Source organism: Chiloscyllium plagiosum, unplaced genomic scaffold (assembly GCF_037043375.1).
Source record: "Chiloscyllium plagiosum isolate Xiang-an unplaced genomic scaffold, Cpla_swu_hap1 HiC_scaffold_35, whole genome shotgun sequence".
Classification (NCBI taxonomy): Eukaryota; Metazoa; Chordata; class Chondrichthyes; order Orectolobiformes; family Hemiscylliidae; genus Chiloscyllium; species Chiloscyllium plagiosum.
The window spans coordinates 47374209-47399479 of record NW_028270173.1 but is presented as its reverse complement, the minus strand read 5'-3'; the positions used below and the strand labels follow the sequence as shown (position 1 = coordinate 47399479).

General features: G+C 49.6%; 1 protein-coding gene across 1 annotated transcript; it reads left to right on the top strand.

Moving 5' to 3' along the window:
• The first annotated feature begins 2327 nt into the window (after window positions 1–2327).
• LOC148140773 (class I histocompatibility antigen, F10 alpha chain-like) lies at window positions 2328–14590 on the top strand. Its single transcript, XM_087979558.1, has 7 exons — window positions 2328–2500; window positions 9169–9429; window positions 9854–10129; window positions 10246–10524; window positions 12751–12870; window positions 13806–13838; window positions 14559–14590. Exons 1-7 carry the CDS (start codon window positions 2449–2451, stop codon window positions 14588–14590), a joined length of 1053 nt encoding a protein of 350 aa, XP_087835684.1. The 5' UTR covers window positions 2328–2448.
• Window positions 14591–25271: the final 10681 nt, after the last annotated feature.

Genomic DNA, 25271 nt, shown 5'->3' with positions numbered 1-25271 from the left:
CTCCACGGATGCGGCCTGACCTGCTGTGCTTTTCCAGCACCACTGTAACCTTGCCTCTGATCTCCAGCATCTGCAGTCCTCACTTTCACCGAACATCTTTCTGCAGTCCAGGCCAATAAAAATAAACTTCTATTTTCCTTACTTCCAAATGACCTCCTACTGGTTACTCTCATGGTGCTACCCACAACACCTCCTTTATATCACACACCAGTAATACAACTTGATGAGCTTCTGCCCATTTTTCACCCACTTGAATATGTGATGGTCTCCATTTCCTCATCAACATTTCATTTTTAAGAGAGTGACATTGTGGGACAGGCGCAGATTCACCTTTTCGGTAAAACTGTATTATCTTTCCACCTTTCTGTTGTAATTTCGCTAACATCTCTGAGCTAGAAAACGTATGCTTTGTTCTTGCTTTTTCTCAACAAATTGAACAAATATAGTTTCTGATAATTGAATTTTAACTTGCTTATCTTTTCTCTTCGTTCTCTCCTTCTGTTCAACCTGTGGCTTTGTGACCTTGTTATCACACATTCAGGAATAATTCCAGAATGAACTGTTCTGGAACCGAGAATTTCTCTGTTACTCCATCCACCACTTTTCATCAGACCCTCTAACTTCACCTTACATGAAAGAACACTATGTTTCTCACCATGGACTCCATGTATTCTAGCAATACTTTTTCTGATTACACATCTCTGTATCTCTCCCTAGCAAAGATTGACTTGCTCCCATATCTCTAAAAATCTTAATTTCTTTTCCTACCCGTCTTGGTAAACATGAGGAAACTTTCCTCGCACAAGTGCTGCAAAGTTGAAGAGAGTACTTGTGGATTGGAAGGTAGAAAGCTAGAATTTGGTATTTGTAAAAGGCTAGGGGTGGATGGGGGAAAGCATTGCTTGGTCCCTTTAAAAATCTAGTGCTTTTTCTATGTTTAGAGATTTAAAATGGATGTCTGTGAACAGCAGCTTGAAGGTTTGCAAATCCACAGAGAGCACCCAAATTGAAACATTATATTGAAAGGCTATACAGTTAGCAGGCTAAACACCAGTTATTTTTTCAAGACAACAGGCTTTTGAATTTAGCCAATTAATTTGAGCAGCGACTTCGATACCAAAAATCTATTAAATTTAAGGCTGATGATTTTAACAACAGAAGACCAATCCTATTGTGTGAAATATTGATATGTCATCAAGGAGATGAAGGTAGGGGGCAGTTGGATAAAGACCCCAGAGCTAACTGCCCTCCAGCAGAGCCAATGGCCCTCAGCTCTTAAGAGAGAATCACTGGCTCTCACAGCCTCATCTATGTCTTAGAGAAAGTGCCATTAAAATAAAAATGGTACCAGTGGTACAGCTAGTTAATATTCCTGACAGAAGAATTGTTGGAGAAGGCATAGAACATTCCAGAAGGCACGTAACATGGATGTAATTTTGAGAGACTAAATATTTTTATGTATAAGTGGGACTGTTCTTTATTGGAACAGCATACCATTAGAATCTTGCTGTAATTGGGAATAGTTAGAAGTTAATCAGGATTAATTCTGCTTATTAATAGTTTAGTTAATTTGTTCACTGTTCGAGTGAGATAAATAGATGGTAACGAATTGATTTTAAAGTGAGTGTCAGGGATTTATTTTATTGAACCGCTTGAAGTTGCTGAGGTACACCACTCTGCACACCCCCTTTTACAGATTATGAGGTGAGGTGTTCCTCTTTGGGGATGGGGGGGTGGGGTCAACCTCCACTTTATAACACAAGGAAATTCTTCGCAGTTTTAACTCTCTGCTCTTCATCATGAGTTGCCAATACTTCACAAAGTGAATTCTTGAACTCCAACAAAGTAGTCTCTCCAAGACTGTGATATGTGTCTGATTTATTTTCATGGCCTTATCCACTTCTCAATGTTACTTTGTTTGATTTTTTTCAAACTTTGACCAAGTTCTTCCGTTAGATTTTGAAATTGTTTTCTTTCAGCTTCTGGTACAAGTTCATATGAACATGAGACGGCTGTTTTTAGAATCATGGATTCATAGACTCCCTACAGTATGGGGACAGGCCATTTGGCCCAACAAGTCCACCCGACCCACCGAAGGGTATCCCACAAAGACCCCACACCCTGTGTCCTGCCAATGGGAGAAAGGTCAGTTTTCCCTGTGTCTGTTTCACAGCGAGTAACTCAACCTGTCTGTGTCTGATCTCCCTGGGAACTGGTGACAGAAATCTGTTCACCTCTTTATTGGGTTTTTTACTGAGACTGGGACTGAGACTGGTTCGGCAACTTCAAGTTCAGCAAATGATCAAATTACTTTGTCGATCGGGAAATGGCATTATGGGTAGGAAGGAATGTTTATTTTGTTAATTTTTCAGTTTGTGAACAGCAGATATTTTCCAATCACTTTTTATTCCCAATCCCTGACTGGAATAGGGAGAGTGGATTCCCAGAATGTTGCTGATCCTTTTCTCCGTCTCCCTGTGTTTTTCCTGGGTCTCTCCCGGTAAGTACAGAATTCAGCTTTCCATTCTCTCTCTCTCTCTCTCTCTGTGTCTGGGGTGAATGTGAATCTCTTGGTGAGAGTTTGAAATGGGGGATATTTGATCAGCCGCCTGTTATACACATTGAAGGCAGCACAGTCTGGAAGACTCTGATGGGATTTGTGTCCAGGTTCGTAATCTAAAAGCTTCTTAACAGTGCAAGGTTTGTGAAAGTTTGCAGCTCAGGTTGAGATTTAGGGTGTAGGTTTGCTCACTGAGCTGTAGGTTTGATATCCTGACGTTTCATTACCTGGCTCGGTAACATCATCAGTGGCGACCTCCAAGTGAAGCGAAGCTGTTGTCGCCTGCTTTCTATTTATATGTTTGTCCTGGATAGGGTTCCTGGGATTTGTGGTGATGCAGTAAACTAGGTTGGAAGAGAGACAGGTGAATCTCTGTCTCACCTGGAAGGACAGTTTGTGGCCCTGGATTGAGGTGAGGGGTGTGTTGAGCAGGTTTTGCATTTCTTCTGGTTGCACAGGGAGGTATCTGAGGGTTCGGGGGGGTTTGGTGGGGAGAGTGGTGCAAAGCAAGGAGTGTCAGAGGGAATGGTCCTTGTGGAAAACAGAGAGGGTTGGGGAGGGGAAGATGTTCTTTGGGAAGGGGAAGATGTTCTTGGTGGTGGGGTCTAGTTGGAGTTGGCAGAAGTGTTTAAGGGTGATGTGCTGGATGTGGAGACTGGTGGGACGGTAGGTGAGGACAGGGGGGACCACCCCCTTTATCTGCAGCTCCCCCCATACCCACCCCAAGTCCTGAAGAAGGGTTGTCCCCAAAATGATGAGTTCTCCACCTCCTGATGCTACCTGGCTTGCTGTGTTCTTCCAGCCTCCTGCCTCTCTGGTTTGGATTCCCAGCACCTGCAGTTTTTTTGTCTGTCAATAATAAAATGTGAGCTGTGGTGTGGATGGCCCTCAGTTTGAAATGTGTAAAAACAGTGTATTTTTATTGTGATTTTTAATATTGTGGACTGAAATGGGAAAGCCCTGTTTTCCAGCAGGGATTTACAAGGATGGCTGCATGTTTTGGAAGTAAGGAATTCGATACCTTTTGTGAACCCTGTTTGTGTAGCTGTTGGTTTCAGCTGAAATATCTCCACCAAGGCTGGTATCCTGTCACCAAGTCACATGTTCATAAGATCGAGGAGCAGAATTAGGCCATTCGGCCCATCAAGTCTGCTCTGCCATTCCATCATGGCTGTTCTGCTCCTCACCCCCATTTTCCTGCCTTCTCTCCATATCCCTTCACCCCATTACCAATTAAACATCTGTCTCACTCCTCCTTAAATTTACTCACTGTCCCAGCATCCACCACACTTTGGGGGAATGAATCCCACCGATTCACAACCCTTTGGGAGAAGTCGCTTCTCCCCAACTCTGTTTGAAATTTGCTCCCTCTCATCCTACAACCTCCCGTCCGAGGATGCCCCACAAGGGGAAGCATCCATTCCCCATCCATTTTATCCATGACTTTTATCATCCTGACAACCTCAATTTGATCTCCCCTCATTCTTCGAAACTCCAGAGAGTATCGGCCTACACTGGTCAATCTCTCTTCATGTGACAAACCCCTCATCGCTGGGATCAATCTCATGAACCCTCTTGGGAACTGCCTCCAATGCCATTACATCTTTCCTCAAATAAGGGAACCAAAGCTGTGCACAATACTCCAGGTGCGGTCTCTCCAATGCCTTGTATAGCTGCAACAATACGGCCTTCCCTTTATATTCTATTCCCTGAGCTGGGAAAGACAACATTCCATTCACTTGCTTTACTATCTGCTGGACCTGCATGCGAGCTTTCTGTACCTCATGAATGAGGACACCCACCTCCCTCTGTACCTCAGCATCACAAGTCTCTGCCCATGTAGATAAAAGGTCACCTTCCCATTGCTCGACCCCAATGCATGACCTCACACGTATCCGGGTTAAACTCCATCTGCCACATTTTGGCTGACTCCCCTACCCTATCTGTTGTAAGGTTCCTGTTTCCTTATTGCAATTTACCCTCCTGCCTATTTTTGGCAACCTTCCCTATATCCAAGTCGTGAACGTAGATTGTCAATAACTGGGGCTCAAGGACCAAACCCTGTGGCACTCCACTCGTAACCTTTTGCCATCCGGAAAAAAACCCTATTTATCCCGACTCTCTGTCTTCTGTCCATTAGCCAGTCATCTGCCCAAGATAATAAATTACCCATAATCCCATATTATCCTTTTGTGCGGCACCTCATCAAAAACCTGCCAAAAGTCCAGATACATTACACCTAAAGGATCCCCATTATCTACTTTGCTTCTCACATCTTCAAAGCCATCTAGCAAATTAGTCAAACATGATTTGCCCTTCATAAACCCATGCTGACTCTGATGGACCGCATTCTGACTTGCCACCTGTCCTGATATTGCTTCCTTGATAATTGATTCCATCAACAGATATTAAACTAACTGGTCTATAATTTTTGAATAAGATTAGTATTTTTCCAATCCATGGGAGCTTTTCCTGTGTCGAGGGAATTTTGGAATATTGTAATGAATGGATCCATGATCTCCACCGTCACTTCCTTTAATACCCTCGGCTCTCGGCCATCTGGCCCTGGGGACTTGTCTGCTCTCAATCCTAATAGTTTGCTGAGTACCTTTTCCTGATCAATGCTGATTGTTTTACGTTCTTCCCTTTCTATTGCCTCTGACTCGAACCAATAAGAATGGTCCTTCACTGTGAAAACTGGGGCAAAGCATTGCTTTGGCATCTCTGCCATTTCAGTTGTCCCCACAATTAACTCTCCAGTTTCACCTTCCAAGGGACCAACATTCACATCAGCGGCTCTCTTCCCTTTTGTATACTTATAGAAGCCTTTGCTCTCCTTTTTTGATATTTTGTGCCAATTTTCTATCTTCATTTACCTTAGCTCCTGTTATTAATTTTTTCGTATGCCTTTGCTTATGTTTGCTAGTTCCCCAAGCTTCCAGCCTGCCACTGGCCTTTGCAATATGGTAGACCTTCATTTTTGACTTTATATTGTCCTTGACCTCCTTTTTTAGCTATGGAAGTTTTTGACCTTCTACCCCCTGCCCTCCACCCCACACACTCCCCCCCCCCCCACCCCTCCCCCCACCAACCCCCCAACGCCTTACCACCTTTCTTACTCACTGGGATATATTTTAGTTGTGAGGAATTTTACTAGCCCCTTAAACAACTGCCACTGCTCATCCACTCTCTTATCTTTTAGCCTTCCTGCCCAATCTACTCGAGCCAAATCTATTCCCATGCCTCTCTCATTTCCTATGTTTAATTCCAGAACACTAGTGTGGGACTCCACTTTCTCCCCCCAAACTGGAGTCACCCTTTATTTACAGGTACATAGCACATGACAGTGACTCAGGTAGCACGGAGCCAGCTCCTCGAGTGGACAGAACCCCTGACCCTCCTGTTTATATCTGTCAGCTGGGGCTTCCTGATTGGTTGAGGTTAACAGCCACAATCAGGGAACTCATATTCGATGAGATAAACCTGAGTGATATCATACGGATCAGTACACCAGTAAACTGGGGCTGAGGGGTGGTTTAAAGTGAAGCTGATTGGTTTGTGGCCTCATAGCCGGTTGTAATGACAGGGCTCCTCTGCCCGCCAACAGCAAGGTGATTGGTTGTCAGGGAACTGAACAGCTCAGGGCTGACAGCAAAATTGTATTGAATTTATTGTCATGTGTACTGAGGCACAGTGGAAAGCTTTGTCTTGTGAGCAATACAGGCAGATCACAGAGTTAAGTAGCATAGATAAGCAAATAATAATTAAAACAGCAGCAAAACAAAAACACAGGTACAGGCAAATGCTCCGCGTTTGTGAGTCCATTCAGTATTCTAGCAACAGTCGGGTCGAAATGGTTTCAAAACCAGCTGGTGAATGAGTTCAGGCTTCTGTACCTTCTCCCTGATGGCAGAGGGTATACAAAAACATTGCCAGGGTGGGATGGATCTTTGAGAATGCTGGTGGCCTTTCCTTGACAGTGGGCCTGATAGATGGATTCTAAAGATGGGAGGTTGACCTTTGTGATTGTCCGGGCTGAGTTCACCACTCACTGTAACCGTCTCCGATCTTGAATGGTACAGTTGCCATACCAGGTAGTGATACATCCAGACATAATGCTCTCAGTGGCGCACCTATAAAAGTTCGCAGAGCGTCATGCCAAATTCCCTCAGCTGCCTGAGGAAGAAGAGACGTTGTTGGGCCTTTGTCACCAGTGCATCCATGTGAAGAGTCCAAGAAAGCTTGTTGTGGATGACCACTCCCAGGAGCTTGACACTCTCCACTCGTTCCAGCTCTGTGCTGTTAATGTGTAGGGGGGGCATGAGTAGCATCCCACCGAAAGTCAATAATGAGTTCCTTGGTTTTGCCGGCATTGAGAGCTTGGTTATTCTCAGTGCACCATTTTTCCAGGTCTTTCATCTGTAGTCTCTATCGTCGCCATCTGAGATTCGACCGACTGTGGTAGTGTCATCAGCGAACTTGTAAATGGCATTAGTCTGGTATTTGGTGACGCAGTCATGGGTATACAGTGAGTAGTGTAGGGAACTGAGTACGCACCCCTGGGGGGCTCCAGAATTAAGTGTTAGTGAGGATGAAATATTGTCCCCAATCTTCACTGATTATAGCCTGTGGGTCAGGAAACAGGTCAGGTTCAGAGAGTGGGGCTCAGTCTGAGATCACAAAGTTTAGTCATCAGTCTTGAGGGGATAATAGTGTTTTAATTTTTTTTAAAAATTACATCCTCAAGTGCATTTTAACAAATGGCCCAGATAAGGTATTGAAGGTGTAAACTCCCTGTGTGAGAATGTCTGTGCCACAATGGTCAGAATGATTCAAATCTAAAAACGGATTTACAGACTCTTACATGGATTCATGCAGTTTTTGAGCAAAGTACAATGTAATTCTGCAAGTACAAATTCACCCACAAACTTATATGTGTATGTGTGCATGTGGGTGTGCGCGTGTGTATGTTATGTGTGTGTAGGAGTGTCTGTGTGTGCCCGTCTGTGTGTGTCTGCCTGTCTGTGTGTGTGTGTGTGTTAGGTGTGTGTCGGAGTGTTCGTGTGTGTCCGTCTGTGTGTGTGTGTGTGCATGTTATGTGTGTGTAGGAGTGTCTGTGTGTGTCCGTCTGTGTGTGTCCGTCTGTGTGTGTGTATGTGTATGTAGGAATGTCTGTGTGTGTCCGTCTGTGTGTGTATGTGTGTGTATGTGTATGTAGGAATGTCTGTGTGTGTCCGTCTGTGTGTGTATGTGTGTGTATGTGTGTGTAGGAGTGTCTGTGTGTGTCCGTCTGTGTGTGTGTGCGTGTATGTGTGTGTATGTGTGTGTAGGAGTGTCTGTGTGTGTCCGTCTGTGTGTGAGACATAACAAACAATCCAGGTCTTTTTCAATATATGGTTTCAGTTATATCACACTGTAAACTTTTGCTGTAAATTCTGTGTCCTACAATCTTATTCTCCACAATCACCTGATGAAGTAGCAGCTCTCCGAAAATTAGTGCTTCCAAATAAACCGATTGGACTGGAACCTGGTGTTGTGTGATTTTTAACTTTGTCCACCCCAGTCCAACACCAGTGCCTCCCAATTAATGAAGCAAACCCCAGTTCGAATACCGAATGAAATGATGTGACACAGCTCCTGTTTAAATGACAGGGATAAATGAAGCGAAATTGGACATTTTTAACATCCAGTGGCAGAACTAGGAAATTTCAACCAAATCATTGAGCAAACTTCCTCGTCTCTTGCTTTCTCCCAACAATCTCTCTCTCTTCCTTCCCGCTGTTCTCTCTCTCTCTCTCTCTCTCTTTCCCCTCCCCAGTGTCTCTCTCTCTCTTTCTTTCTGTTCCTCCTGAGTCTCTCCACCTCCTCCCAGCTCTTATCCCCTCCCTACCCTCAGCCTCTTTCTCATCCCCTCTCCAATCTTTAATCCAACCTTCCCCAGAGTCTCATTTCCCTCCCTGGTCTCAACCCCTCCCCCCGCTTCCCATCCCAGTTTCTTTCTGTCCTGTGTAATCTCTCTCTCTCCCCCTCCTTCACAGTCTTTATCCCCTCATCAGTCCCTTTGCTCCTCCCAATCCCTTTCCCTCCTCTGCAATATCTTTGCCTTCTACGCCTGTCTCTCGCCCTTCTCGATCTGTAACCCCACCCATTCTATTCCTCCAGGTCCCAGTCTCTTTTGTCCTCATCCCAATGCTCTCTCTTCACCTCTGACCTTCCTTATCTCATTTCCAAACCCTCCACATTCTCTCCTCACTCCTCAGTGTCCCTCCTCCATGCTGTACAGTCTCTCTTCCTTATTTCCCAGTTCCTTCCCAGTGTCTCTCTCTCCCCCATCCCCAGTATTTATTTTCCAATGCTAGTCTCCATCCCACCCCAGTTTCTGTCCTTCCCCAGTTTCTGTCCCTCCCCTGTCTCTGTCCCTCCCCAGTCTCTGTCCCTCCCCAATCTCTGTCCCTCCCCAGTCTGGCTCTCCTTATCCCCCAAGTCTCTCTTCCTCCCCCCCACCAGCCACATTCTGTCTTGTTTGCTAGTTCCTCTCCCTCCCAGTTTCCCTTCCAGTGCTTGTTCTGCAGTTTGATAACCAGCTCCTCGAACTGTTTATATTACAGAGACTAACTCACGAACTATAAAATATACAATTGTCTCAGGAGAACAAGATTTCCCTGAAGTCACTGTTGTTGCGATGGTCAACGGAATACAAACAGGTTACTTTGACAGTGATACCCGTCGCTGTGTCCCCAGGCAGCAGTTCCTGGCTGATTCACTCAGTGTGAAATTCTGGGATGATGCTACAGATCAGGCGATCACACACACCAGGCTGGCAAAGGGGAATCTGAAATCGATCATGAAAAGGACAAACCAGACTTCAGGTAAAATCTCACCATCAATTGTCCACATTATCCCCCAGGTCACTCCACTCGGTCCATCTCCCAGCACTGACCGCTGGGTCTGTCCACTTAGTCCATCTCTCAACACTGACCCCTGGGTCTGTCCACTCAGTCTATCCCCCAGCACTGACCGCTGGGTCTGTCCACTCAGTCCATCTCCCAGCACTGATCCCTGGGTCACTCCACTCAGTCCATCCCCCAGCACTGACCTTGGAATGTAAAGTGAAATGAGGACTGTCAACTAATTCTGCAACTTTAACTTGAGATTGGAACCCTTTCCCCTCTGATCAGACTGTGACCCTCATCCCCTATTTCCATCTGATATTTGATCCCCTTTCTCTCTGATCAGACAGTGTGTGATTATCTATTATTTATTGATGATTGATCCCTGTCTGGTCACTGACAGGAATTCACACTCTCCAATGGATACATTCTGTTGAGGTCAGTGAAGATGGATCTGTGAAGAGATCGATGAGATTTGGATTTGATGGAAAGGACCACATTAGTTTAGAGCCAGACAGAATGAGATGGGTTGCCGCAAATCACTTTGCAGTGATCAATAAAGAGAAATGGAATTCAGATCAATCCTGGAACTACTATTGGGAATCATATCTGCAAAAAACATCTGTTGAACATTTAAACAGATATCTGGAAGTTGGAAAGGATTATTTCACAAGGAAAGGTATGTATTTCAGTTCTGTTCCATGTTCTGATCTAACTTCACTGATCTATGAAACCGCTCTCCCATTCCATTCAGTGTCTGTCTATTGTTTGTGATTTCACCCTTTCCCATCACAGTTCAGCCTGAAGTGTTCATCTCCAGGAGGGAGCCCAATGGTCAGGACAAGCCGCTCACTCTCTCCTGCCTGGTCACTGGGTTTTATCCTGTAGACATCGAGGTGACCTGGCTAAGGAATGGAGAGGTCATGTCTGAGACACATTCCTCGGGGATACGACCGAACCACGATGGGACCCATCAGATCCAGAAAGAGATTGAGATCAATGCTGGGGATGAGGATCAATACTCCTGTCACATTGAACACAGCAGTCTGGCAGAGGCCCAGCTCTATCAGTGGGGTAAGGGACTGGAGAGTGTGTTTGTGTCTGTGTCTGTGTGTCTGTGTGTCTGTGTGTCTGTGTGTCTGTGTGTCTGTGTCTGTGTGTGTGTGTATATATACATGTGACAGATGAAACTATTTAGAGGACACCTTTTCACTTCCTTGTTTGCAACTACCCACCTTGTTCCCTGTGTTGATATGTCATGTTGGTCTCAATTGTGTTAAAGATTTCAATTCTAAGTTTGAAAGGGTCTCCGAATTTGAAACTTTATTGCTGGAACAGCACAGCAGGTCAGGCAGCATCCAGGGAACAGGAGATTCGACGTTTCGGGCACAGGCCCTTCCTCAGGAATCCTGAGGAAGGGCCTGTGCCCGAAACGTCGAATCTCCTGTTCCCTGGATGCTGCCTGACCTGCTGTGCTGTTCCAGCAATAAAGTTTCAACTTTGATCTCCAGCATCTGCAGACCTCACTTTCTCCCGAGGGTCTCCGAATCCCAAACGTCCAGCACCTTTTGGGGATTCCAGATTCCCACAGCCCTGTTATTGGTGAAGTTCTCATCGATTTCACTCCGGAATAATCTCACCAGAATTACAAGAAGATTTGCTTGTATTCCAGGCTTCAGCACCAGACATGGGCCCAGATTGTCCAGCAGCCAGACAGTCAGAGACTGGACACACCTTGAGAGAGGAGGGTCTGGACCCCTCAGAATTCCTGACTCACTGAATGGGATTTGTCTGGGAAGTTTCAAACCGTATCCGGAACCCTCTGGAAAGATCTCAAGTTCTGAGGTTAGGGATTGGAAGCTTCTTTAACTCCTAGTGTGATGATGCTGCCACTTTAAAAGGTTGTTGGTGTCCTAGTTTTTGTTTTGAAGAGAGGTTGTAAGGCAGAGGCACCAAACTCGCTACTGATCATGACTGAGGTAAACAAGTTGTGAGGCCTTGGAGTTTTTATTTAAGCTGGAACAATAGAAGCAGTCTGAATGGGTGTGGCCAGCTCTCACAGATCCAGATTTCTTAGTTTGGTTTTTTTCAGTTACGTCAGAAGCCTTTGGGGTCTCAAAAGAGTTGGCAGCTTCAGTGAATGTCACCTGGCTTCTACTGTCTGCATTTTTTTCTTGATATTGTTTCCTCCTGGATTGGAGAACTGCATGTAAGAATCTGTGTCTGAATTTACCTTTTTGCCAAGGTGTTTATAGGATGTTACAATATTGCAACAGTTAATTAATAATAGGTACTATGTTCAGTTACATTTTTCAATTGTTAAGTTATTCAAACTTCCTTTTTCTTTTGTTTGTATTTTAATTACAGCGTTTAAATAAATTGTGTTTTGCTTAACATTGAGTTGTTTGAACACTTGCATTGCATCTGGAACACTGCACTTCCCATCCAGTTTTAAAATAAGAAGCAGTTCAGATCTAGACTACCTTCTTCAGATATTTTGAGGGGGCCTGGTCTGGTCCCTAACACCAGAGAGCTGGAAAACTGACCATCTCCAAACGTACTGCTGATCCCTCCATTCACACACTGACGAGGATATCTGGTCAGTGTGGGCAAGTTGGACTGAACATACACACTTGTTGTGTGACTCTTTAACTCTTTGACTCCATCCCCTCAAACACATGACCTGACCTTCTGCAACCAACACTTGACCTCTCCCCAGCACCAACACCAGCTCACCGCCTCCAGATGTCTGTCAGACTCGCAGTGCATCACCCTGGACAGACAACTGGGACACAACACAGAACTCCACAACTGGATCCCTAACAAGGCCCCCTCACCAGCCCACTGTGGCAACCAAACCCCATTCCATTGGTACTCAACATCCCCAACACTCACCAGTGAGTTCCCAAACTGCCCCTTGCCCAACCACTGAGGAAGTGCCTTTCTGGGACACCGAACTACACTCCTCCAACCATTCACTCACTCCTTCACCTCACCCAAGGCCGATCTACCCCACCAGCACTAGTAAGGACAGGACACAGAGATATTGGGGAGAATGGGAACTGAACTGTCTGGGGAGGTAACCCCCAGGACAGGCACAACACGATGTTTATACCCCTATCAATGGGATCCTTGGTGACTTCACTGGAGAGTGAAATCGGGAGAGGGTCAAACCCGCATTTCAACCAATCCCAACAATTCCCAACAGCCCGGAGCAGTTATAATTGTTCCCAATCAACACAGGGTTAGAAATAAATCCAGGAACAGAGAGAATCCTGATATATTTCCAATGTGTTTCAGAAAATCTGAAAAGCAATTGGCTGCATTCCCAACTTGGAAGTCTCATTGCATCAATGGTCATTCTATTGGCTGTTATTGTCGGGATAGTCGGAATAATCATCTGGAAAAGATCACAGAGAGGTAAGAATCAGAGAGAGGAGAATGTGGAACTGAGGGGACAGAGTGAGTGTGGGGGATCTCCAGTACTGGGAGTACAGGGCACTGTGGGGAATGGAACTGATTGAATTCCCACACACAGATACACACGTATAAACACATCTCGTTCCATGTCTGATCTTCCTTTATGTGATCAGCCCAGACCAGGTCTAATATTGATCATTATACCCACTGCACCCAATCAGATCCTCAATGACTGAATATTAATGGAATGGAAGGGATTTTCTGCATCTCCATAAAGTGTAAGGATGGACGGGAGTGTGGGAATGAGGATTTCTGACACAATCCCTGTAAAACCTTCCTTCCTGCCTTGTTTGGGCACCATCTCCTTGATAAATTTTGAAGATCTCTCTCCCTTAATGAGTTTGTGCAGTTTTGGATGACTTATTACTTTGGTTTGACCCTGGGCGTGTGACTCTGATACCGATCATGTTATTCCAGGCATTTGGTTTGTCTCCAGTACCACCGTATTTTTAATGTTTTGGAATGATCTCTCTCTGCCCCATTTAATGGGATTCTGGGTCATCCCTTCTCTTGTTATCCAGCTGTTGACACTTTCCTCCCACCATCTGACATTTGTGATCACCTGCAGAGACTCCACTCACCCCATTTGGATGATCTTTTGATCTCTCTGCCCATTGATCTCCCTGCTGATAAGTTCGGTGTCTGTGAACTTCTCTCTCACTTCACCTGAGGAAGGGGCTACGCTCAGAAAGCTTGTGATTTCAAACAAATCTGTTGGACTGTAACTTGAGGCCGTGTGTGATTTCTGACTGTATTCACACGAGTCCAATACCAACACCCCCACATCAATCTCCATCCCCTCACACTTGTTGTGTTCTCACTCTCTGAGAATGGATTATTCCCCATCCTAATGGACATTTATTTTGTTTCTGCAGGTTCACCAAATGGGACCTACACAACAGCTCTCAGTAAGTGACTGAGGGGACAGAGTTTTGGGAATGATGGAGAAGGTAATGGGAGGTGTAGAGTAGATTCCCTACAGTGTGGAAACAGGCCCTTCAGCCCAACAAGTCCATACCGACCCTCCAAAGAGTAACCCACCCAGACCCATTCCCCTACCCTATATTTACCCCTGACTAACACACCTAACACTATGGGCAATGTAACATGGCCAATTCACCTGACCTGCACATCTTTGGATTGTGGGCAGAAACTGGAGCACCCGGAGGAAACCCACACAGACACGGGGAGAGTGTGCAAACTCCGCACAGTCACCCGAGGTGGGAATTGTACCCGGGTCCCTGGTGCTGTGAGGCAACAGTGCTAACCACTGAGCCACCGTGCTGCCCCTATGAGAGTGTAGAGTTATATTTGCCAGGGTGTTGCTCAGGGTGATGGGTCCATCTCCTCACAATGCTGTTTCTCAGCCAACACTCGCTTATCGTCCTGTTTCTCTACTCCATGTCCCCAGTGTCTCTCCTTCGAATTGTCACCCTCCATTCTCTTCCCCCACTGCCCCTCCCTCCACTCACTCACCCTTCATTCCCAATTGGGGGTGGGCTCAGAGAGTCTGGTTAGTTAGTGCTGAGGGTGATTAAATCCTGGGTCCAGTGAGTGATAGAGAATATCTCACACTGCCTCATTTTATATTTGATATAACTTCTCACATTCTGTTTTTATTTTCTCAGCTTCTGATATCTCTGGTGCAGCTTCTTCATGATTCAGTAAGTGACATGTCAACTTTTCTCTGACTGAAATTTATTCAGATTAATATTCTCTAGATTTATTTGTAGCATTTTCACATCTCTCCTGACCCTGTCCCACCCTCCCAGTCACTGTTAAACCCTGTCAGACTAATTCCCCTCCCCTCCTGACCCTGTCCCACCCTCCCAGACACTGTTAAACCCTGTCAGACTAATTCCCCTCCCCTCCTGACCCTGTCCCACCCACCCAGACACTGTTAAACCCTGTCAGACTAATTCCCCTCCCCTCCTGACCCTGTCCCACCCTCCCAGACACTGTTAAACCCTGTCAGACGAATTCCCCTCCACTCCTGACCCTGTCCCACCCTCCCAGACACTGTTAAACCCTGTCAGACTAATTCCCCTCACCTCCTGACCCTGTCCCACCCTCCCAGTCACTGTTAAACCCTGTCAGATTAATTCCCCTCCCCTCCTGACACTGTCCCACCCTCCCAGACACTGTTAGACCCTGTCAGACTAATTCCCCTCCCCTCCTGACCCTGTCGCACCCTCCCAGACACTGTTAAACCCTGTCAGATTAATTCCCCTCCCCTCCTGACTCTGTCCCACCCTCCCAGACACTGTTAAACCCTGTCAGATTAATTCCCCTCCCCTCCTGACTCTGTCCCACCCTCCCAGACACTGTTAAACCCTGTCAGTCTAGTTCCCCTCCCCTTCTGACCCTGTTCCACCCTCCCAGACACAGTTAAACCCTGTCAGACTAATTCCTTCCCCTCCTGACCCTGTCCCACCCTCCCAGACACTGTTAAATGCTATCAGACTAATCCCACTCCCCTCCTGACCCTGTCCCACCCTCCCAGACACTGTTAATCCCTGTCAGACTAATTCCCCTCCCCTCCAAACCCTGTCCCACCCTCCCAGTCACTGTTAAACCCTGTCAGACTAATTCCCCTCCCCTCCTGACCCTGTCACACCCTCCCAGTCGCTGTTGAAACCCTGTCAGACTAATTCCCCTCTCCTCCTGACCCTGTCCCACCCTCCCAGACACTGTTAAATGCTATCAGACTAATCCCACTCCCCTCCTGACCCTGTCCCACCCTCCCAGACACTGTTAAACCCTGTCAGACTAATTCCCCTCCCCTCCTGATCCTCTCCCACACTCCCAGACACTGTTAAATCCTGTCAGACTAATTCCCCTCCCCTCCTGACCTGTCCCACCCTCCCAGACACTGTTAAACCCTGGCAGACTAATTCCCCTCCCCTCCTGACACTGTCCCACCCTCCCTGACACTGTTAAACCCTGTCAGACTAATTCCCCTCCCCTCCTGACCCTGTCCCACCCTCCCTGACACTGTGAAACCCTGTCAAACTAATTCCCCTCCCCTCCTGACACTGTCCCGCACTCTCAGTCACTGTTAAACCCTGTCAGACTAATTCCCCTCCCCTCCTGACCCTGCCCCACCCTCCCAGACATTGTTAAACCCTGTCAGACTAATTCCCCTCCCCTCCTGATGTGTCTCACCCTCCCAGACACTGTTAAACCCTGTCAGACTAATTCCCCTCCCCTCCTGACCCTGTCCTACCCTCCCAGACACTGTTAAACCCTGGCAGACTAATTCCCCTCCCCTCCTGACACTGTCCCACCCTCCCTGACACTGTTAAACCCTGTCAGACTAATTCCCCTCCCCTCCTGACCCTGTCCCACCCTCCCTGACACTGTTAAACCCTGTCAAACTAATTCCCCTCCCCTCCTGACCCTGTCCCGCACTCTCAGTCACTGTTAAACCCTGTCAGACTAATTCCCCTCCCCTCCTGACACTGCCCCACCCTCCCAGACATTGTTAAACCCTGTCAGACTAATTCCCCTCCCCACCTGACCCTGTCCCACCCTCCCTGACACTGTTAAACCCTATCAGACTAATTCCCCTCCCTTCCTGACCCTGTCCCACCCTCCCAGACACTGTTAAACCCTGTCAGACTGATATCCCTCCCCTTCTGGCCCTGTCCCACCCTCCCAGACACTGTTAAACCCTATCAAACTAATTTCCCTCCTCTCCTGACCCTGTCCCACCCTTCCAGTCGCTGATAAAACCTGTCAGACTAATTCCCCTCCCCTCCTGATCTGTCCCTCACTCCCAGTCACTGTTGAACCCTGTCAGACTAATTCCCCTCCCCTCCTGACCCTGTCCCACCCTCCCAGACACTGTTAAACCCTGTCAGACTAATCCCCCTCCCCTCATGACCCTGTCCCACCCTCCCAGACACTGTTAATCCCTGTCAGACTAATTCCCCTCCCCTCCTGACACTGTCCCACCCTCCCAGTCACTGTTGAACCCTGTCAGACTAATTCCCCTCCCCTCCTGACCCTGTCCCACCCTCCCAGACACTGTTAAACCCTGTCAGATTAATTCCCCTCCCCTCCTGACACTGTCCCACCATCCCAGACACTGTTAGACCCTGTCGGACTAATTCCCCTCCCCTCCTGACCCTGTCGCACCCTCCCAGACACTGTTAAACCCTGTCAGATTAATTCCCCTCCCCTCCCGACTCTGTCCCACCCTCCCAGACACTGTTAAACCCTGTCAGATTAATTCCCCTCCCCTCCTGACTCTGTCCCACCCTCCCAGACACTGTTAAACCCTGTCAGTCTAGTTCCCCTCCCCTTCTGACCCTGTTCCACCCTCCCAGACACAGTTAAACCCTATCAGACTAATTCCTTCCCCTCCTGACCCTGTCCCACCCTCCCAGACACTGTTAAATGCTATCAGACTAATCCCACTCCCCTCCTGACCCTGTCGCACCCTCCCAGACACTGTTAATCCCTGTCAGACTAATTCCCCTCCCCTCCAAACCCTGTCCCACCCTCCCAGTCACTGTTAAACCCTGTCAGACTAATTCCCCTCCCCTCTTGACCCTGTCACACCCTCCCAGTCACTGTTAAACCCTGTCAGACTAATTCCCCTCTCCTCCTGACCCTGTCCCACCCTCCCAGACACTGTTAAATGCTATCAGACTAATCCCACTCCCCTCCTGACCCTGTCCCACCCTCCCAGACACTGTTAAACCCTGTCAGACTAATTTCCCTCCCCTCCTGATCCTCTCCCACACTCCCAGACACTGTTAAATCGTGTCAGACTAATTCCCCTCCCCTCCTGACCTGTCCCACCCTCTCAGACACTGTTAAACCCTGTTAGACTAATTCCCCTCCCCTCCTGACCCTGTCCCATCCTCCCAGACACTGTTAAACCCTGTCAGTCTAACTCCCCTCCCCTCCTGACCCCGTCCCATCCTCCCAGACACTGTTAAACCCTGTCAGACTAACTCCCCTCCCCTCCTGACCCTGTCCCACCCTCCCAGACACTGTTAAACCTTGTCAGACTAATTCCTTCCCCTCCTGACCCTGTCCCACCCCTCCAGACACTGTTAAACGCTATCAGACTAATCCCCCTCCCCTCCTGACCCTGTCCCACCCTCCTATTCACTGTTAAACCCTTTCAGACTAATTCCCCTCCCCTCCTGATGTGTCTCACCCCCCCCAGACACTGTTAAACCCTGTCAGACTAATTCCCCTCCCCTCCTAACCCTATCCTACCCTCCCAGACACTGTTAAACCCTGGCAGACTAATTCCCCTCCCCTCCTGACACTGTCCCACCCTCCCTGACACTGTTAAACCCTGTCAGACTAATTCCTTCCCCTCCTGACCCTGTCCCACCCTCCCAGACACTGTTAAATGCTATCAGACTAATCCCACTCCCCTCCTGACCCTGTCCCACCCTCCCAGACACTGTTAATCCCTGTCAGACTAATTCCCCTCCCCTCCAAACCCTGTCCCACCCTCCCAGTCACTGTTAAACCCTGTCAGACTAATTCCCCTCCCCTCCTGACCCTGTCACACCCTCCCAGTCGCTGTTGAAACCCTGTCAGACTAATTCCCCTCTCCTCCTGACCCTGTCCCACCCTCCCAGACACTGTAAAATGCTATCAGACTAATCCCACTCCCCTCCTGACCCTGTCCCACCCTCCCAGACACTGTTAAACCCTGTCAGACTAATTCCCCTCCCCTCCTGATCCTCTCCCACACTCCCAGACACTGTTAAATCTTGTCAGACTAATTCCCCTCCCCTCCTGACCTGTCCCACCCTCCCAGACACTGTTAAACCCTGTCAGACTAATTCCCCTCCCCTCCTGACCCTGTCCCATCGTCCCAGACACTGTTAAACCCTGTCAGTCTAACTCCCCTCCCCTCCTGACCCTGTCCCATCCTCCCAGACACTGTTAAACCCTGTCAGACTAACTCCCCTCCGCTCCTGACCCTGTCCCACCCTCCCAGACACTGTTAAACGCTATCAGACTAATCCCCCTCCCCTCCTGACCCTGTCCCACCCTCCTATTCACTATTAAACCCTTTCAGACTAATTCCCCTCCCCTCCTGATGTGTCTCACCCTCCCAGACACTGTTAAACCCTGTCAGACTAATTCCCCTCCCCTCCTGACCCTGTCCTACCCTCCCAGACACTGTTAAACCCTGGCAGACTAATTCCCCTCCCCTCCTGACACTGTCCCACCCTCCCTGACACTGTTAAACCCTGTCAGACTAATTCCCCTCCCCTCCTGACCCTGTCCCACCCTCCCTGACACTGTTAAACCCTGTCAATCTAATTCCCCTCCCCTCCTGACCCTGTCCCGCACTCTCAGTCACTGTTAAACCCTGTCAGACTAATTCCCCTCCCCTCCTGACCCTGCCCCACCCTCCCAGACATTGTTAAACCCTGTCAGACTAATTCCCCTCCCCTCCTGATGTGTCTCACCCTCCCAGACACTGTTAAACCCTGTCAGACTAATTCCCCTCCCCTCCTGACCCTGTCCTACCCTCCCAGACACTGTTAAACCCTGGCAGACTAATTCCCCTCCCCTCCTGACACTGTCCCACCTTCCCTGACACTGTTAAACCCTGTCAGACTAATTCCCCTCCCCTCCTGACCCTGTCCCACCCTCCCTGACACTGTTAAACCCTGTCAAACTAATTCCCCTCCCCTCCTGACCCTGTCCCGCACTCTCAGTCACTGTTAAACCCTGTCAGACTAATTCCCCTCCCCTCCTGACCCTGCCCCACCCTCCCAGACATTGTTAAACCCTGTCAGACTAATTCCCCTCCCCACCTGACCCTGTCCCACCCTCCCTGACACTGTTAAACCCAATCAGACTAATTCCCCTCCCTTCCTGACCCTGTCCCAACCTCCCAGACACTGTTAAACCCTGTCAGACTGATATCCCTCCCCTTCTGGCCCTGTCCCACCCTCCCAGACACTGTTAAACCCTATCAAACTAATTTCCCTCCCCTCCTGACCCTGTCCCACCCTTCCAGTCGCTGATAAAACCTGTCAGACTAATTCCCCTCCCCTCCCGATCTGTCCCTCCCTCCCAGTCACTGTTGAACCCTGTCAGACTAATTCCCCTCCCCTCCTGACCCTGTCCCACCCTCCCAGACACTGTTAAACCCTGTCAGACTAATCCCCCTCCCCTCATGACCCTGTCCCACCCTCCCAGACACTGTTAATCCCTGTCAGACTAATTCCCCTCCCCTCCTGACCCTGTCCCACCCTCCCAGACACTGTTAAACCCTGTCAGACTAATTTCCCTCCCCTCCTGATCCTCTCCCACACTCCCAGACACTGTTAAATCCTGTCAGACTAATTCCCCTCCCCTCCTGACCTGTCCCACCCTCTCAGACACTGTTAAACCCTGTCAGACTAATTCCCCTCCCCTCCTGACCCTGTCCCATCCTCCCAGACACTGTTAAACCCTGTCAGTCTAACTCCCCTCCCCTCCTGACCCTGTCCCATCCTCCCAGACACTGTTAAACCCTGTCAGACTAACTCCCCTCCCCTCCTGACCCTGTCCCACCCTCCCAGACACTGTTAAACCCTGTCAGACTAATTCCTTCCCCTCCTGACCCTGTCCCACCCTCCCAGACACTGTTAAACGCTATCAGACTAATCCCCCTCCCCTCCTGACCCTGTCCCACCCTTCTATTCACTGTTAAACCCTTTCAGACTAATTCCCCTCCCCTCCTGATGTGTCTCACCCCCCCCAGACACTGTTAAACCCTGTCAGACTAATTCCCCTCCCCTCCTGACCCTGTCACACCCTCCCAGTCACTGTTAAACCCTGTCAGACTAATTCCCCTCTCCTCCTGACCCTGTCCCACCCTCCCAGACACTGTTAAATGCTATCAGACTAATCCCACTCCCCTCCTGACCCTGTCCCACCCTCCCAGACACTGTTAAACCCTGTCAGACTAATTTCCCTCCCCTCCTGATCCTCTCCCACACTCCCAGACACTGTTAAATCCTGTCAGACTAATTCCCCTCCCCTCCTGACCTGTCCAACCCTCTCAGACACTGTTAAACCCTGTCAGACTAATTCCCCTCCCCTCCTGACCCTGTCCCATCCTCCCAGACACTGTTAAACCCTGTCAGTCTAACTCCCCTCCCCTCCTGACCCTGTCCCATCCTCCCAGACACTGTTAAACCCTGTCAGACTAACTCCCCTTCCCACCTGACCCTGTCCCACCCTCCCAGACACTGTTAAACCCTGTCAGACTAATTCCTTCCCCTCCTGACCCTGTCCCACCCTCCCAGACACTGTTAAACGCTATCAGACTAATCCCCCTCCCCTCCTGACCCTGTCCCACCCTCCTATTCACTGTTAAACCCTTTCAGACTAATTCCCCTCCCCTCCTGATGTGTCTCACCCCCCCCCAGACACTGTTAAACCCTGTCAGACTAATTCCCCTCCCCTCCTGACCCTGTCCTACCCTCCCAGACACTGTTAAACCCTGGCAGACTAATTCCCCTCCCCTCCTGACACTGTCCCACCCTCCCTGACACTGTTAAACCCTGTCAGACTAATTCCCCTCCCCTCCTGACCCTGTCCCACCCTCCCTGACACTGTTAAACCCTGTGAAACTAATTCCCCTCCCCTCCTGACCCTGTCCCGCACTCTCAGTCACTGTTAAACCCTGTCAGACTAATTCCCCTCCCCTCCTGACCCTGCCCCACCCTCCCAGACATTGTTAAACCCTGTCAGACTAATTCCCCTCCCCACCTGACACTGTCCCACCCTCCCTGACACTGTTAAACCCTATCAGACTAATTCCCCTCCCTTCCTGACCCTGTCCCACCCTCCCAGACAATGTTAAACCCTGTCAGTCTAGTTCCCCTCCCCTTCTGACCCTGTTCCACCCTCCCAGACACTGTTAAACCCTGTCAGACTAATTCCCCTCTCCTCCTGACCCTGTCCCACCCTCCCAGACACTGTTAATCCCTGTCAGACTAATTCCCCTCCCCTCCTGACACTGTCCCACCCTCCCAGTCACTGTTGAACCCTGTCAGACTAATTCCCCTCCCCTCCTGACCCTGTCCCACCCTCCCAGACACTGTTAAACCCTGTCAGACTAATTCCCCTCCCCTCCTGACCTGTCCCACCCTCCCAGACACTGTTAAACCCTGTCAGATTAATTCCCCTCCCCTCCTGACCCTGTCCCACCCTCCCAGACACTGTTAAACCCTGTCAGACTAATTCCCCTCCCCTCCTGACCCTGTTCCACCCTCCCAGACACTGTTAAACCCTGTCAGACTAATTCCCCTCTCCTCCTAACCCTGTCCCACCCTCCCAGACACTGTTAAATGCTATCAGACTAATCCCACTCCCCTCCTGACCCTGTCCCACCCTCCCAGACACTGTGAAACCCTGTCAGACTAATTTCCCTCCCCTCCTGATCCTCTCCCACACTCCCAGACATTGTTAAACCCTGTCAGACTAATTCCCCTCCCCTCCTGATGTGTCTCACCCTCCCAGACACTGTTAAACCCTGTCAGACTAATTCCCCTCCCCTCCTGACCCTGTCCTACCCTCCCAGACACTGTTAAACCCTGGCAGACTAATTCCCCTCCCCTCCTGACACTGTCCCACCCTCCCTGACACTGTTAAACCCTGTCAGACTAATTCCCCTCCCCTCCTGACCCTGTCCCACCCTCCCTGACACTGTTAAACCCTGTCAAACTAATTCCCCTCCCCTCCTGACCCTGTCCCGCACTCTCAGTCACTGTTAAACCCTGTCAGACTAATTCCCCTCCCCTCCTGACCCTGCCCCACCCTCCCAGACATTGTTAAACCCTGTCAGACTAATTCCCCTCCCCACCTGACCCTGTCCCACCCTCCCTGACACTGTTAAACCCTATCAGACTAATTCCCCTCCCTTCCTGACCCTGTCCCAACCTCCCAGACACTGTTAAACCCTGTCAGACTGATATCCCTCCCCTTCTGGCCCTGTCCCACCCTCCCAGACACTGTTAAACCCTATCAAACTAATTTCCCTCCTCTCCTGACCCTGTCCCACCCTTCCAGTCGCTGATAAAACCTGTCAGACTAATTCCCCTCCCCTCCTGATCTGTCCCTCCCTCCCAGTCACTGTTGAACCCTGTCAGACTAATTCCCCTCCCCTCCTGACCCTGTCCCACCCTCCCAGACACTGTTAAACCCTGTCAGACTAATCCCCCTCCCCTCATGACCCTGTCCCACCCTCCCAGACACTGTTAATCCCTGTCAGACTAATTCCCCTCCCCTCCTGACACTGTCCCACCCTCCCAGTCACTGTTGAACCCTGTCAGACTAATTCCCCTCCCCTCCTGACCCTGTCCCACCCTCCCAGACACTGTTAAACCCTGTCAGATTAATTCCCCTCCCCTCCTGACACTGTCCCACCATCCCAGACACTGTTAGACCCTGTCGGACTAATTCCCCTCCCCTCCAGACCCTGTCGCACCCTCCCAGACACTGTTAAACCCTGTCAGATTAATTCCCCTCCCCTCCCGACTCTGTCCCACCCTCCCAGACACTGTTAAACCCTGTCAGATTAATTCCCCTCCCCTCCTGACTCTGTCCCACCCTCCCAGACACTGTTAAACCCTGTCAGTCTAGTTCCCCTCCCCTTCTGACCCTGTTCCACCCTCCCAGACACAGTTAAACCCTATCAGACTAATTCCTTCCCCTCGTGACCCTGTCCCACCCTCCCAGACACTGTTAAATGCTATCAGACTAATCCCACTCCCCTCCTGACCCTGTCCCACCCTCCCAGACACTGTTAATCCCTGTCAGACTAATTCCCCTCCCCTCCAAACCCTGTCCCACCCTCCCAGTCACTGTTAAACCCTGTCAGACTAATTCCCCTCCCCTCCTGACCCTGTCACACCCTCCCAGTCACTGTTAAACCCTGTCAGACTAATTCCCCTCTCCTCCTGACCCTGTCCCACCCTCCCAGACACTGTTAAATGCTATCAGACTAATCCCACTCCCCTCCTGACCCTGTCCCACCCTCCCAGACACTGTTAAACCCTGTCAGACTAATTTCCCTCCCCTCCTGATCCTCTCCCACACTCCCAGACACTGTTAAATCCTGTCAGACTAATTCCCCTCCCCTCCTGACCTGTCCCACCCTCTCAGACACTGTTAAACCCTGTCAGACTAATTCCCCTCCCCTCCTGACCCTGTCCCATCCTCCCAGACACTGTTAAACCCTGTCAGTCTAACTCCCCTCCCCTCCTGACCCTGTCCCATCCTCCCAGACACTGTTAAACCCTGTCAGACTAACTCCCCTCCCCTCCTGACCCTGTCCCACCCTCCCAGACACTGTTAAACCCTGTCAGACTAATTCCTTCCCCTCCTGACCCTGTCCCACCCTCCCAGACACTGTTAAACGCTATCAGACTAATCCTCCTCCCCTCCTGACCCTGTCCCACCCTCCTATTCACTGTTAAACCCTTTCAGACTAATTCCCCTCCCCTCCTGATGTGTCTCACCCCCCCCAGACACTGTTAAACCCTGTCAGACTAATTCCCCTCCCCTCCTGACCCTGTCACACCCTCCCAGTCACTGTTAAACCCTGTCAGACTAATTCCCCTCTCCTCCTGACCCTGTCCCACCCTCCCAGACACTGTTAAATGCTATCAGACTAATCCCACTCCCCTCCTGACCCTGTCCCACCCTCCCAGACACTGTTAAACCCTGTCAGACTAATTTCCCTCCCCTCCTGATCCTCTCCCACACTCCCAGACACTGTTAAATCCTGTCAGACTAATTCCCCTCCCCTCCTGACCTGTCCAACCCTCTCAGACACTGTTAAACCCTGTCAGACTAATTCCCCTCCCCTCCTGACCCTGTCCCATCCTCCCAGACACTGTTAAACCCTGTCAGTCTAACTCCCCTCCCCTCCTGACCCTGTCCCATCCTCCCAGACACTGTTAAACCCTGTCAGACTAACTCCCCTTCCCACCTGACCCTGTCCCACCCTCCCAGACACTGTTAAACCCTGTCAGACTAATTCCTTCCCCTCCTGACCCTGTCCCACCCTCCCAGACACTGTTAAACGCTATCAGACTAATCCCCCTCCCCTCCTGACCCTGTCCCACCCTCCTATTCACTGTTAAACCCTTTCAGACTAATTCCCCTCCCCTCCTGATGTGTCTCACCCCCCCCAGACACTGTTAAACCCTGTCAGACTAATTCCCCTCCCCTCCTGACCCTGTCCTACCCTCCCAGACACTGTTAAACCCTGGCAGACTAATTCCCCTCCCCTCCTGACACTGTCCCACCCTCCCTGACACTGTTAAACCCTGTCAGACTAATTCCCCTCCCCT

Excerpts from the sequence above, each read along its gene's own strand:
- LOC148140773 (XM_087979558.1), top strand. The coding sequence starts at position 2,449 with ATGTTGCTGATCCTTTTCTCCGTCTCCCTGTGTTTTTCCTGGGTCTCT. Across the intron at positions 9,430-9,853 it reads AAGGACAAACCAGACTTCAG|GAATTCACACTCTCCAATGG; the intron begins GTAAAATCTCAC and ends GGTCACTGACAG. Across the intron at positions 12,871-13,805 it reads CTGGAAAAGATCACAGAGAG|GTTCACCAAATGGGACCTAC; the intron begins GTAAGAATCAGA and ends TTGTTTCTGCAG.